Here is a 16142-nt window from a genome sequence, read left to right as displayed (position 1 = left end):
TTTTCTCCAGTTTATGTATGTATGTATGCATGCATTCATTCAGAGACAGTGGGTTGGGAGTGTTTCGCCATGTTGGCCAGGCTGGTCTCAAACTCCTGGCTTCAAGTGATCCGCCTGCCTCATCCTCCCAAAGTTCTGAGATTACAGACGTGAGGTGCTGCACCCAGCTTTCTCCAGTTAATTTATTTTTAATTAATCTTGAGCTCCTTGAGTGAAAAAAATAACTTCTCACTTTGCATAGTGTCAATTGTATTACCATGCATATTTTAAAATAACTATTGAGATATAATTCACAGTATCAGAAAATCCACCCATTTAAAATGTATAATTTAATAGTTTTTAGTATGTTTACAGAGTTGTACAACTATCACCACTATCTGGATTTTAGAATGTTTTCGTCACCCCCTAAAGGAAAATACCTGTTAGTAGTCACTCCCCATTCTCCACTCCCTTGCAGCCCTGGGTCACCATTAATCACTTTCTATCACTATGGATTTGCCTGTTTGGGGCATGTGTGTAGCTTGTACTTTATTTCTTTTTATAGTTGAGTAATATTCCATTCCAATTTTATAGTTGGATATGTCACATTTTCATTCATTTATTGGTTGAGGGACATTTGGGCTGTTTCCTCTTTTGGCCATTGTGAATAATGCTGCTGTGAATACTTGTGCATGAGTTTTTGTGTGAACTTAATTTTTAATTCTCTTGGGTATGTGCTTAGGGGTGAAATTGCTGGGTCATGTTTAACATTTTCATGGTCTGCAAAACTGTTTTCCAAAGCACTTAATACCATTTTACAGTTCTGCCAGCCATGTATAAGGGTTTCAGTTCTCTACATCCATGCTTTTGTTATTGTCTTTTTAATTATTATATTTCCCTAATGATCATGATGGTGAGCATCTTTTCATGTACTGATTGGCCATTTGTTTATCTTCTTTGGAGAAATGCCCATTCAGATCCATTGCCTATTTTTAAATTAGTTGTCTGTCTCCCATTGAGTTGTAAGAGTTCCCTTTATATTCTAGATACATGTTCCTTATCTGATACATGATTTGTAAATATTTTTTATTCCATTCTGTGAGTTATGTCTTCACTTTGTTACAACCATACCATGAAGTTTATCCTAAGTGTACAATTCAGTGACATTAAGTATATGTATAATGTTGTGTAACCAAATAGAAACTCTGTACCCATTAAGCAATAACTCTCTTTTCCCCTCTTCTTCAGTCCTGATAACCAGTATTCTACTTTCTATCACTCTGAATTTTCCTGTTCTAGATACCTCATATAAGCAGAATCATTCCATGTTTGCCCTTTTGTATTTGGCATCTTACATTTAGCATAATGTTTTCAAGATTCACTCATGTTGTAATATGTATCATAATTTCATTTTTCTAGGTGAATAATGCTTCATTCTTTGTATATGTCATATATTTATCCATTCATCTGTTGATGGACACTTGGGTTACTTCTGCCTTTTGTCTATTTTGAATAATTCTGTGATCAGTGTTGGCATACAAGCATCTGTTGGAATCCATGTTTTCAATTCTTTTAGATATGTACCTAGGAATGGAATTACTAGGTCATGTGATAATTGTGTTAAACTTTTTGAGGAAGTGCCAAACTCTTCCTCAGTCCCAACAGCAGACATACTTCCTAAATGTCATTTCATTTGTGTGGGCTTTTTTTTTTTCCCTTTAGACAGAGTCTTTTTCTGTCGCCCAAGCTGGAGTACAGTGGTGTGATCTTGGCTCACTGCAACCTCTGCTTCCCAGATTCAAGCGATTCTCCTGCCTCAGCCTCCCGAGTAGCTGGGATTGCAGGAGTGTGCCACCACGCCTGGCTAATTTTTGTAGTTTTAGTAGAGATGGGTTTCACCATGTTGGCCAGACCAGTTTTGAACTCCTGACCTCAAGTGGTCCACCTGCCTCTGCCTCCCAAAGTGTTGGGATTACAGGCGTGAGCCACAGTGTCTGGCCTGTCTTTTCATTTTTTTGATAGTGTCCTTTGAAGCATGAAAGTTTTTAATTTTGGTTAAGTTCAATTTATTTATTTTTTGTTTGGTTACTTGTGCTTTTGGTTTTATCTAGGAAACCACTGCCTAACTAAGGTCCTGTATTATCTTCTAACATTTTTATAGTTTTAGGTCTCACGTTTAGGCCTCTGATCCATTTTCAGTTAACTTTTGTTTATGATGTGAGAGGTGTGGGAGTTGGTGGGAGGGTGTCTAACTTCATTTTTTTTGTATGTGGGTATCAAATCTGTTGAAAAGACTGTTCTTTCCCCATTACTTTGGCACCTTTTTAGAAAATCTGTTGACCATAAATGTAAGGATTTACTTTTGGACTGTGAATTTTATTCCTTGAAATGTATGTCTTGTCCTTAAGCTGTGATCATATAGTCTTGGTTATTGTGGCTTTGTAGTAAATTTTGAAATCTGAAAGTAAGAGTCCTCCTGCTTGGTTCTTTTTCAAGATAGTTTTGGCTCTTTTAGATGTGAATTTTAAGATTAGGTTGTCAATTTCTGCTTTAAATCTGTAGATCAGTTTGAGGAATTTTGCCATCTTAACAGTATTAAGTCTTCCAATCCACAAATATACAGAATGAATTGACTTGTAATCAACTTACTAATTTTTCTCGTTCATTCTTTCTCACTTTTGATAAATAACTAACTTCTGACGTTAATGAGCTCTATCATCTACATTCTTTTTTAAATTTAGTTTAATTTTTTTTGAGATGGGGTCTCACTCTGTTACCCAGGTTGGAGTGCAGTGGCACGATCTTGGCTCTCTACAACCTTCACCTCCCAGGCTCAAACGATCCTTCCACCTCAGCCTCCCGAGTAGCTGGAATCACAGGCGCACACCACCACACATGACTAAATTTTTGTATTTTTAGTAGAAACAGGTTTCCCCAAGTTGCCCAAGCTGGTCTTGAACTCCTGAGCTCCAGCAGTCCACCCTCCACAGCCTCCCAAAGTGCTGGGATTATAGGCATGAGCCACTGCACCCAGCTTTACAAGCTCTATTTCAAAATTTGCACGTATTCTTTCTTCCTCTATCCAACAATATTACCTGTAATCTCCTTCCCTTCCCATCTTGTTTCCTCTGGATTTTGTTCGTTTGATTGTACACCATTTCAGCAGTATTCGGTATTGATAATCAATTTCTCTTCTTCACTGGCTCCTCTGCCTTCAGTCAGTTCAGTCTCCCTGTCAAACAGTGCTTATTCTGGAATGGATTGCCTCTTAACTATTATTTCCCATCTCCATCTTTTCATTTCTTTCACTTCCAAACTTCCTTTATAAGTGACTTTCTCTCCCAACTTCCATTGCTTCAGTAGTTAATGCATTCATTAACCCCTTGACCACATGCCTTAACTTTTCGGCCTTCAGTATTTCCTTTCTATAAAGTGAGTGAATTGGTCTGGATTTGTTGTCGTAAGCTATCTTTCTAGTCTCTGAATCTTTGGAACCCTTACTTGGAGCCCCATTGTATAAAAGCTATTCTGTACTAATTTTGGGTGACAAACTTTGAGCTTTGCCACATCAGCAGCCGTCCATCTGGACCTCTGGAACTTGAAAGAGCACAGTTCAAAAGCCACTGGAAACCCTTTAGCTCTAAAATTTGGTAGCTCTACAGTAATTACTGAAGTTACATTCCTGAAAGTTTTAAAACAACTTACTTGTTGCCAATTAAATTCTCTTCTTAGACACCATTTCTCCTGCACATTTTATAGTATCTAAACACTTAGAGTACTGTTATTTCCCTCCCCCCACCCCCGCCAACATTTTTTTTCCCTTGGCTTTAATCTCTCTGCTACTCAGCTTAAATTTCAACACTTCCAAGAAACTATTCCAAATCATACTAGCTCATAGTAACATTTTCCCCTTAATAATCCACTGTAATGGTCACCATTTATGCCTTTCACTTGGCACTTAAAAAATATCACAAGGGGCAAGGCACAGTGGCTCATGCCTGTAACCTCAACACTCTGGGAGGGCAAGGCAGGAGAATTGCTTGAGCCTGGAGTTCGAGACAGGCCTTGGGCAACATAGTGAAACACCATCTGTACAAGAAAAAAAATGTTTTTAATTGCATAAGGTACTTTGAACTACATAAATATAATTTAGACCTGGATTCTGAGCTAAAGAAATACAATCTAGTAGAAGAATAGAGATATACAAAATAATTAAATAATTATAATTATGTCAACTCAGTAATTTGAAATTTAAAAAAAGTTTAACTCAATGATTATTGAGTTGAAAGTAATGAGTGCCGTAGGAGAGGTACAGATAGAATTCTGTGGAAACTGAAAGACACCTTTCACCAGGGAGAATAGGACAGAGTATCCCAAAGGAGATGAGTTGGGTCTCAAAGGGAATATAGTATTTGAACACCCAAAGGTGGGCCTTCCTGATCAAAGGAGCAGCGTGAATCAGGGTAAAAGTAGGAAAGCACAAGATGGTAGGTATTTTGGTTTGTCTGAAAGGGTTACAAAGAGAAAGAGTGAAATATAAAGATGTAAAAGTAAATCAAAATAGACATAGTGTTAGTTGTCTTTTTAAAATGTGTGTATCTTGTTTTCCCAATTATGTTATAAACTGAAGACAAGTAGTATGTTTTATATTTTTAACCTCCTACAACAAGGGCTATGGGTAGACTAGTAGTCTTTGGTAAAATTTTTGTTAAATGTTTGAACGGTAGAAACAGTAGTTTCCCCAACAAGCGTTATTCAAGGTAACTTCTTGTCGCACCCTTCTGTTTACTTAGACTGTGGTTTTATCAGTAAAAACTATCCTAGAGCTTTGTAGTAGTGGTTCTTTACGGCTTAGAAATCATTGCTGGGGCCAGTGGCACAATGGATAACATGCCTGACTATGGATCAGAAGATTCTAGGAGTCATTAGGGAATTTTAAAAAATGGGGGTGGGGGTTGTGTGTTGTGTTATATGTCCAATTAACAATACTCCGTTTAATTCATTCCCTAAATGACATAGGAAGTGCTGGCTTGAGTTGAGGAAAAGAATAAGTATAAACAAACTTAAGACTCTAAGTTCTTTTTATATTTTATTAAATTAGATTTTTAAGGATGTTTTCAGGATTCAGATTTTATTTAACCACAAACATTTTTAAAAAAGAAATTGAGTTAAAAAGCTGTGCCCGGGAATTGTGTTGTACTGTGCCTGGGTAACTTTTTTTTTTTTAGTGTTACACAATATTTTATATTATTGAAAAAAAGATTAGAAACATCAGCTAGTCTGTTCATATTGCTATAAATTCCTGGCACTGCTGTTCTCCTTGGAAAGAGTATATTACATATGCATATAACAAAAAGACAGGAAAATGGACTGTGCCTGTATTCATCCTTTTCTTTCCAATAGCATATGCTAATCCTTTTCATTTTTATAAAGCAAAATATATTTGACAAATGAAATTGGAAGTTATAACTTTCAAAAGCCATTTATTCTTAGAGATTCTTATGGCAAGGCAATTCATTATTTTACAATATTTGTTTTGTTTTAAACTTTCTATATTATGTGCTAGGTGAAAAACCATTTCGCTGTGATGAATGTGGTATGAGATTTATACAAAAATATCATATGGAAAGGCATAAGAGAACTCATAGTGGAGAAAAACCTTACCAGTGTGAATACTGTTTACAGGTAAGAGAGATGGCTTGAAATTCTTCTATTGTAATTAAATTATACAATAATTATAAATTAGATTAGAAAATATTACTACTTAGAACTATTTGAGGGGCCTTCTAACTTATGGATTAGATTTATAATAGAAAATTGGCTCAGTGAGTTTGTTTCGAATTATGTATGTTATCGCATTAATATATCTTTATATTAATTGTTTTGTTTCACTTTTTCTTTTCTTGGTTGACCAAAAACACAACCCACTGCCATCCTCCGAATTCAACAGTATTTTTCCAGAACAGATCGTGTATTGAAACATAAACGTATGTGCCATGAAAATCATGACAAAAAACTAAATAGATGTGCCATCAAAGGTGGCCTTCTGACACCTGAGGAAGATTCTGGCTTTTCTACGTCACCAAAAGACAACTCACTGCCAAAAAAGAAAAGGCAGAAAACGGAGAAAAAATCATCTGGAATGGACAAAGAGAGTGCTTTGGACAAATCTGACCTGAAAAAAGACAAAAATGATTACTTGCCTCTTTATTCTTCAAGTACTAAAGTAAAAGATGAATATATGGTTGCAGAATATGCTGTTGAAATGCCACATTCTTCAGTTGGGGGCTCTCATTTAGAAGATGCGTCAGGAGAAATACACCCACCTAAGTTAGTTCTCAAAAAAATTAATAGTAAGAGAAGTCTGAAACAGCCACTGGAGCAAAATCAAACAATTTCACCTTTATCCACATATGAAGAGAGCAAAGTTTCAAAGTATGCTTTTGAACTTGTGGATAAACAGGCTTTACTGGACTCAGAAGGCAATGCTGACATTGATCAGGTTGATAATTTGCAGGAGGGGCCCAGTAAACCTGTGCATAGTAGTACTAATTATGATGATGCCATGCAGTTTTTGAAGAAGAAGCGGTATCTTCAAGCAGCAAGTAACAACAGCAGGGAATATGCGCTGAATGTGGGTACCATAGCTTCTCAGCCTTCTGTAACACAAGCAGCTGTGGCAAGTGTCATTGATGAAAGTACCACGGCATCCATATTAGAGTCACAGGCACTGAATGTGGAGATTAAGAGTAATCATGACAAAAATGTTATTCCAGATGAGGTACTGCAGACTCTGTTGGATCATTATTCCCACAAAGCTAATGGACAGCATGAGATATCCTTCAGTGTTGCAGATACTGAAGTGACTTCTAGCATATCAATAAATTCTTCAGAAGTACCAGAGGTCACCCCGTCAGAGAATGTTGGATCAAGCTCCCAAGCATCCTCATCAGATAAAGCCAACATGTTGCAGGAATACTCCAAGTTTCTGCAGCAGGCTTTGGACAGAACTAGCCAAAATGATGCCTATTTGAATAGCCCGAGCCTTAACTTTGTGACTGATAACCAGACCCTCCCAAATCAGCCAGCATTCTCTTCCATAGACAAGCAGGTCTATGCCACCATGCCCATCAATAGCTTTCGATCAGGAATGAATTCTCCACTAAGAACAACTCCAGATAAGTCCCATTTTGGACTAATAGTTGGTGATTCACAGCACTCATTTCCCTTTTCAGGTGATGAGACAAACCATGCTTCTGCCACATCAACACAGGACTTTTTGGATCAAGTGACTTCTCAGAAGAAAGCTGAGGCCCAGCCTGTCCACCAAGCTTACCAAATGAGCTCCTTTGAACAGCCCTTCCGTGCTCCGTATCATGGATCAAGAGCTGGAATAGCTACTCAATTTAGCACTGCCAATGGACAGGTGAACCTTCGGGGACCAGGGACAAGTGCTGAATTTTCAGAATTTCCCTTGGTGAATGTAAATGATAATAGAGCTGGGATGACATCTTCACCTGATGCCACAACTGGCCAGACTTTTGGCTAAAAAAAAAAAAAAAAAAAAAAAAAAAAAAAAGTGTAAATAATACTGGCACTTTAGAACAGATTAATCAAGAGTGGGGTTACTCTGTGTAAATGGAGTGCTGTACAGATTTAAGAGCAATGCGTAATAACAAGTTAAGCTGATATGAATAGCAAGATAATCCAATAACTGCATTTCGTTTGGTTAGTCAGCATTCTTTGAACTGCCTTACATGTTGTCACCTTTATAGAAGCAATGCATTACTTGTTTTAGATCAGAAACTTGCTATTCCACCCACACCAAGTTAAAAAGGAAAAAAAAAAAAAAGACTTTCGCACAATTGTTTCCTAACTGATAACATTGTACATTCTTAGGAGATTAGTAATTGTGTGAAATTTACTCATACTCTTTCTAAGTTTTTCAGCATAGTCATTGCACTTCAGCAGGGAATCTGAGTATACTTTACAGACAGAGTGAACTTAAAAAGTTTAATGTCAAGAGATTATGGCTTAAATAAATTAGTGTGTCCTATAGGGGGAAAAAAACCAAGAAACCACCTTTTAAAAAGAATGATAATGCCATATACCCTTGATTTTCATTTTGCATTATATTGACATGTGTTTTTTTGAAGAAAAAAAGTAATAAAAATCTGATAGTCTAAGACTCCACTATTTAAAAGCCTAATTACTTTAAAAATATGCATACTTTCAAAACTTTTACCAAAACACACAACTGTTGAAGCAGTCACTTCTCTATGGAAGTATGCATATTGGTGTCAGTTTCTTTGTACAGTTGTACCTAGATATTTTTTATGATTTTTCATGTGCAGGTATCAAGGTTTTGAAGTTTTAGTAAAAAAAATTCTGTAGATTACATTCCCAAGAACATAATGCTTACACAAAATGTATATTCCACGTTTTAAAGCTTAATTGTATTTTACTTTACATATACACTTCAGTTAACATAGAGCACTTAGAATCTATTTGGTATTTTTGATTTCTCAAAGTAAAAAACAAATTAGATTTTTAGGTTTGATATGGTTGTGTCATAATCATCTCATAATTGACAATTTTAACTTTTGGCAATAAAAAGAAATTGGGATATCTTTGAACTGTAAAACCTGGTTTAATCTTTTTCTTTCTAGACTCTTGATAGATTGGATAATTAAACAGCATCCAGAGAAACTAAAGAAATGGGCATTTTAATTGCTTATTTTATCTTGAGTTACTTTTTAATGAACACTGCTCATTACAACTTTACAAACCAAAAGTGTTTACTAATTCCAGTAACTACCATTTCTTTTTCAGCTAGATGAGTGATCGGAAAATTTTTGTTGCGTTTCAAAATCTAAATAAACTACAGACTTTATCCTATACCATGAATGTTTTTTTTTAATACTCTGTCTTAAAATAATACAGCATGGTACAATAAATAGTGCTTTTATATACACACACACACACACACACTTTTCTGAAGAATGATGGTTTGAGTTATGCGTTGGGCAATTTTGATTTTTGGAAGTTATATTAGTTATTGACTCTTTGTTCCAACTTTTTCATTTTTACATTTTGAATTTCTGCCATCTTCGTCACAATGCACATACTGATTTAGCACCAGTGAAAATCTAAAATTAATACCCTTGGAAAATGGAACTATTCTTAATTTCCATTTTGACTCTTATACTGGCCCTGTAGATGTGCAGTCTTTGTTTCAATATAGAATATGTTATCCATTTAAATTATTTTTGCTTTTATTTAATGTTATCCCAAGACTGTTCTCATAAAGAAAGGGAAGAAATAACTATCCACCCTTAACATCCTTCATTTATTTTGAATATATTGGTGTTTTTATGATAAGGAATATAAATTATATTTAATGTGGTTTCCTCTATACTTTGGTTATTAAGTTTTGCTTGAAATACTAGTTTTCCCATTTGACAGCTTTCTTTGCTGCCAAAGTTTTCAAGAATTTTAGACTTCTTTGAAGTAAATATTTAAGTTCTGCCATTATTGACTCTTAAGATTGTGTGTGTTGTGCATTACATAATTACAAAAAGGCTTCATTCAGGTGATATGTTAAAAATGGAACTGTGCTCACCCTAGATAGGCATTGGTATTTTTCTCATAGTACTTTTGATGAGAGTAGGCATTTATTTCTTGAGTTGTTTTGGAGCCTCATCAAAAATTTTGTTCCATGGAGAACTTGATGTAATTTTGATACAGTGTAGAGGTTTTTTCAGTTGTTTTAACATCACCAGCACAGTTTTTAGGATGTGACTCTTGCTGAGCACTTAGGGTAAGCTTGGGAAGGAAGGCCTTTGAAAATGGTAGTTATGCAAGCAGACTTTCAGGTGTTGCATTCCTGTTTTCACACATTTCTTTAAATCTACATAATGGCAGACTTTTCTACCAGGTTACAAGCATTTTTTAGATAAGTGATACTCAGCCAGCATAACTTACTGACTTACCATTTATGTATAGTCATCACTCTCTTACTGTGAAATTCCAAATGCCTACCAGAGTTACCTTGTTCTATCATAATATGATAAACATCTCAACAGTTTTGGGTTTCCCCACTTTGGTTCAGAAGGTTATTTAATTTCTATCTGGGCATTAATGGAGAAAATAAGTAGCCTTGTGTGCTGCTTTAGATTGAAACATGGAGGATATGAGATACTATTTTGCAATTCATGTTTCTCATTTCTCAAAGTGAGCACATTGTTCTATAAAAACATGCTGGTACACCCTTAAACTTTTGATCAATCTGAGTGAGGTGTGCTTTTCCTCTTGGGACCTACTCTCACGTTTGAAGATTGGAAACATCACGTTAGATGAGGTAATATCTCTTGAACATCTTCTAAAGGGTTTTTTAAAACCTTATTGCACACATATTTGTTTTGAGTAAGTGGCTCTTAAATGTTTTGGGTCTACATGCAAATGTGGTACTTGATAAGGTAGGAATCCATCTTCGTAGCTGTGACTGAGGGTGCCAGCCATCAGTCAGGTCATTTTTATATCAAGAGGCAGAAGGCAGTTATGTCAAAAATTGTGCTCAGGGCAGGATTTCCTTTCCACAGAGGAGAGACACTTGCAGAGTGCCAGCTAGGTTAGATCTTTTGCCACTTCTTTCATTTGATTAATTTGGGTTTTTAAAGGGCTGTTTAAAAAAAAAAAAAAAGAAAAAAGAAAAAAAAAAAAAGGCCGGGCCGGGAAACTTTAAAAAGTAGGCATTACTGTAGTACTGCATTTCTTAGACTTAGAACATTTTAAACTAGAACTCATTTTTTTCACAGTATATTTACTTGAAGAAGCACTATAATAATCAGAAATATTTTGAGTCTGAAATTTAATTTAAAACCTTTTCCGTTTCAAATTGCTTTATTTCAGGGAAATAATTTTCCAGTTGTTTTGCTATATTCTGCAAATAAAAACCGTGTTTCCTTTTTTCACTTAAACTTTGGTAGGAAACAAACTGAAGCAGACAAACATTTCTTGTTATGTTTGTTGCTTTCTTTAATCCAATGGATAAAAAAGTAAAACCCTGTAAACATTATTTTATTTTTTTATGCAATACCATGCTGTAAATATGGTTCATCAAATAAGGATGTACCTATGATTGAATCTTTAATTCTGCACAGTTAGAGTTTATATATAAACGTGTCTTGACAATCAAGGACTTTTATGTGAGTCTTCCTTTATGATGTTTATTAATGTTATGCATTCCATTTGTTTTGAAGTGAGTACCAATGTGCTAATTTGTATTGTCTGAAAGTATGTAATGTTTTTACAGCTTGTTTTTAAGAATCTGTAAATATGTACAAACAAATCACAGTACTGCTTTATGTTAGAAGGCATATGATGTTGTACTGTATGTAAGCAATAATACATAGCAGTGCTAACTTTACAAGTAGCATCAGGAAAGTTCTAAAAACATTTCAGAGTTATTAATTATCCTTATTTCATTTAATAATGATTATCTTTAATCAGTTTTTATAAGCAAATTCCATTGTTCCTCCTATTGGAACGTAACACTGTTTACACAGCATAATTGAAGTTGCAGGGGAGACAGGCTAAATCTGACTTCATCTGTACTCACTTTCACTAAGCATTGAATGGCCTTACCACTCTTCTGCAAGATGGAGGAAGACCGCAAAACTTAGTGCCCATCACACTGAAGGAAGGGATGTGGTTTTTTTTCCTGCTTCTGTACTGCTACCTAACTTTGTGATTTGCTTTGGATTTTAATATTTGTTTCTGTTTTAGATTCAAGCCCGTAAGTTTTGAGGTGACTTCAGCTCCATTGTGAAATAGATAGTTCTCTTCATATTTCATAACTACATTTCAATAATTCTAAACTTTCTACATTGATTTTTAGATACTTATTTTTCAAGCTTGATTTCTCAGCTGATCAGATGAATTTATTCAACTTCAATACAAAGAAAGACAAACCTATTATAGTTTCAAGTGAGTAGATATTATACTGTACAGAACAGCTATTTGAACACACACATCACTGCTTTAGAAATAAAACCGCCAATTTATAAATGTATATGACCTACATTTTATAGGAAAAAAATGTTTTTAAATGCTAGTCATTTATATAATGTGCTTTGAAGGATTTGCTAGTCCACTTCTGTCACTTTTTAGTACACTGGTATCTTTTATATGTAATGTATGCTTTTTATTATTGTAGCAAAGCATTTCAGTAGAAAGAATTTTGCAACAATATGGGGGAAATTTTTCATTGTTGGATTTGAATTATACTGGATTTTATCTGTGTAGTCTTACTTGTCTTTATTTTAATGCTGTCTGAAGGGAACTTGGTATCCAAATAAAGCAGGTAACCTCATTTTACTTCAAGGGCATACTGTGTAGTGCTGAATTTAATCTGAAAATCTGATGATTTTGAAAAGAAAAACAAGTTTATAAACATTGTACAGAAGAAATTAAATGTGTGATGGAAATCCTGATGGTGGAGCACGTTGAATTTTCTGATATATAGTGTTATTTTCCTGGGATCCCCTATGCCTTCTTTGTATTTCAACTAATAAAAGAAAAACCCTGTCATTAAAACTGGTAAGATAATAGGATATTCTGATTATACAGTATTACTATTCCTATCCCATTTTCTGACCTTTTCTCAATCACTGTAAATTTTTATTTTCTATTTCCTATTGATAATTAAATATGTACATAATATAGACACTGTTGTATAGAACTGAATGAATTGGGTTGCTATGCTTGAGTGGGTAGTGAAATGGAAATATTTGATGAATACTGAGAGTTCCTAAAATGCCAGAGCAAATTTTCAAGGGAAAGGGGGCATCGTGTGTCTTGGGAAGGTTGCGTCAGGTTGTTTTCTTCAACTCCCTAAGAAATTATTGTGAAGGACTCAACTGCAAACTCGGGATCAGATACAAAATGGGTCTTTCCTTCCCCTCTCCCACAAAAAATAGGAGCACTAAATTTTAAAATCTACTCAGGTGACAATTGCTTTGCAATGAAACTTATCACATTGAAATTTTCACTGTTAAATAAAAAGATATTTGTGATATTTTTAAATACAAACTTTTGCATCAGTAGTCAGCATCCTGACACAATTGAAATTTGGTAAGTCGATATATTTTAAAATATTTTGCTCTCCAAATAGAATTGTTTTTAAACAATTGGGAGGATTTTTTGTTTCTTTAAATCTATTTTAATTGTCATTGTAAAAACAAAATCTTGCTTGACCCTATATTATGCCATGAATGAATTGCTGAGCCTTTATGATACAGTGAAAGCTTGTTTCATGCATAGTCATGGAACATAGAGATGTTCTTTAAACTGACCTATTGATAAGAGGTTTAATGAGTTTCACGGCTTTCAACACTATTGTCATATAGTTATCTTTGCCATTTGGAGTTTATAAAACCATTTTATGTATTGTGATACTAAAGGAAGTTGTTTTGCTTTACTTTAAATTGAATTATCAGACTAATATTTGCAAATTCTGCATTTTAAATGTGGACACTGGCTGTTTGAAAAATAAAAAAATATAGAATACAGTTTTATGGATAATTTTCGAGCTGAATTTTTCACAATATTCTGAACCAAATAACGAATGGTAAATATGCAAAAATCATGGTGCATAGATTTAACAGTAAAGAGAAAAGTATGTCTGTGTGGAATTAACAGTTACACAAATTGGGTAACAATTATCAGGGCCTTTATTATAGCTTTGTGTGGAATGTTATTTATTAGACAGTTCTAAAATGCAAGAGTCAAATGTTACTGTCATTGAATATTTTAGACTTGAAACGTGTTTATCATAGGGCTAAGAAAATATGTGGTTTTTTCTTTACAGATAAGATTCTGTTAACCCACTATCAGCATATGTGGGATTTCTTTTCTTTTTTCTTTCATTAGTGGAGATTTGTTTTCATCCATCTACCACCTTGCCAGTACCCTAGCTTGTGACCAGCGGGATGCATTGTAAGAAAGTTGTCTGCAGTTAGGAGTGCAGTCTGGGTCCATGGAACAAATTTAAACTAATTGGCCCTTGCAATGATCAGTCCTAGGACCCTGGCCTTATTAGCATGGTGCTTTAACCAATTGTACATAATAATACCACTGATAGTCTACTAATGCATTTCCTAGATCCCAGTTTTTCTTGAATGATTAGAAATGGTGGGGAGAGGGGTGGGGAGATACTCTACATGATACTTCTCCAGTCTTCTAAAGATTATAAGAAAAAATAAAAAATTGAAGTCACTTGAATTAATGTGTTGTCATTGAGTCTTACTTGACAATTTATCATACACAAAGTGAGTATGAAGATTTTTCTGATTATATGTTTGGATTGAATTTAAAAAATTTTTTTCAGAGTGCTGGTTGTTCTGTTTTCTTTCTTCTGGTGAACCTGATAGGATATAAATTATATTCATATGATGCATAAAGAATAAATAGAGGTGAAAAGTTTCAAGTGAACTAAAGCTAAAATTTGGGTCTCATAATTTTCATTCTTTTGTCATTTTCAAGTGTAATTAAAAGGAACATTTTACCCAGACACTCACACAGCTGCATATGCGTATGTGTAAGAGCTGGGATGTGAAATGTGATACTGTAAATTAGAATGACATCTCAAAGTGATTTTCAAGTGACTGGGAAAACTCAGGTTTAGAAATGGACTTGAATTGTTAGAGAACATTTGAGCATTTACATATTTACCCACTAATACAGGTGAACTTTTTATTTATTTATTTATTTATTTTTATTATACTTTAAGTTCTAGGGTACATGTGCATAATGTGCAGGTTTGTTACATATGTATACCTGTGCCATGTTGGTGTGCTGCACCCATCAACTCGTCAGCACCCATCAATTGATTTATATCATGTATAACTCCCCAATGCAATCCCTCCCCCCTCCCCATGATAGGCCCCAGTGTGTGATGTTCCCCTTCCCGAGTCCAAGTGATCTCATTGTTCAGTTCCCACCTATGAGTGAGAACATGCGGTGTTTGGTTTTCTGTTCTTGTGATAGTTTGCTAAGAATGATGGTTTCCAGCTGCATCCATGTCCCTACAAAGGACGCAAACTCATCCTTTTTTATGGCTGCATAGTATTCCATGGTGTATATGTGCCACATTTTCTTAATCCAGTCTGTCACAGATGGACATTTGGGTTGATTCCAAGTCTTTGCTATTGTGAATAGTGCCGCAATAAACATATGTATGCATGTGTCTTTGTAGTAGAATAATTTATAATCCTTTGGGTATATACCCAGTAGTGGGATGGCTGGGTCATATGGTACATCTAGTTCTAGATCCTTGAGGAATTGCCATACTGTTTTCCATAATGATTGAACTAGTTTACAATCCCACCAACAGTGTAAAAGTGTTCCTATTTCTCCACATCCTCTCCAACACCTGTTGTTTCCTGATTTTTTAATGATTGCCGTTCTAACTGGTGTGAGATGGTATCTCATTGTGGTTTTGATTTGCATTTCTCTGATGGCGAGTGATGATGAGCATTTTTTCATGTGTCTGTTGGCTGTATGCATGTCTTCTTTTGAGAAATGTCTGTTCATATCCTTTGCCCACTTTTTGATGGGGTTGTTTTTTTCTTGTATATTTGTTTGAGTTCCTTGTAGATTCTGGATATTAGCCCTTTGTCAGATGAGTAGATTGCAAAAATTTTCTCCCATTCTGTAGGTTGCCTGTTCACTCTGATGGTAGTTTCTTTTGCTGTGCAGAAGCTCTTTAGTTTAATTAGATCCCATTTGTCAATTTTGGCTTTTGCTGCCGTTGCTTTTGGTGTTTTAGATATGAAGTCCTTGCCCATGCCTATGGCCTGAATGGTACTACCTAGATTTTCTTCTAGGGTTTTTATGGTATTAGGTCTAACGTTTAAGTCTCTAATCCATCTTGAATTAATCTTCGTATAAGGAGTAAGGAAAGGATCCAGTTTCAGCTTTCTACTTATGGCTAGCCAATTTTCCCAGCACCATTTATTAAATAGGGAATCCTTTCCCCATTTCTTGTTTCTCTCAGGTTTGTCAAAGATCAGATGGCTGTAGATGTGTGGTATTATTTCTGAGGACTCTGTTCTGTTCCATTGGTCTATATCTCTGTTTTGGTACCAGTACCATGCTGTTTT

At 35.0% G+C, this 16142-nt stretch overlaps 1 protein-coding gene across 3 annotated transcripts in view; it reads left to right on the top strand.

Annotated features, from left to right (window-relative positions):
• ZNF148 (zinc finger protein 148) overlaps positions 1 to 14262 on the top strand; it is a 142518-nt gene extending 128256 nt beyond the window's left edge. For all 3 annotated transcript variants that reach the window (XM_030942337.1, XM_010354812.2, XM_030942336.1), the window contains 2 exons: positions 5546 to 5664; positions 5930 to 14262. In XM_030942337.1, coding sequence (XP_030798197.1) covers positions 5546 to 5664; positions 5930 to 7528 — 1718 coding nt within the window. In that variant the 3' untranslated portion in view covers positions 7529 to 14262. The remainder of the gene's footprint in view (positions 1 to 5545; positions 5665 to 5929) is intronic.
• The last annotated feature ends 1880 nt before the right edge of the window (positions 14263 to 16142 follow it).

This window comes from Rhinopithecus roxellana, chromosome 1 (assembly GCF_007565055.1).
Source record: "Rhinopithecus roxellana isolate Shanxi Qingling chromosome 1, ASM756505v1, whole genome shotgun sequence".
NCBI classification, from domain to species: Eukaryota; Metazoa; Chordata; class Mammalia; order Primates; family Cercopithecidae; genus Rhinopithecus; species Rhinopithecus roxellana.
Note: the sequence above shows the minus strand (reverse complement) of the source record. Positions and strands in the feature narration are given on the sequence as shown.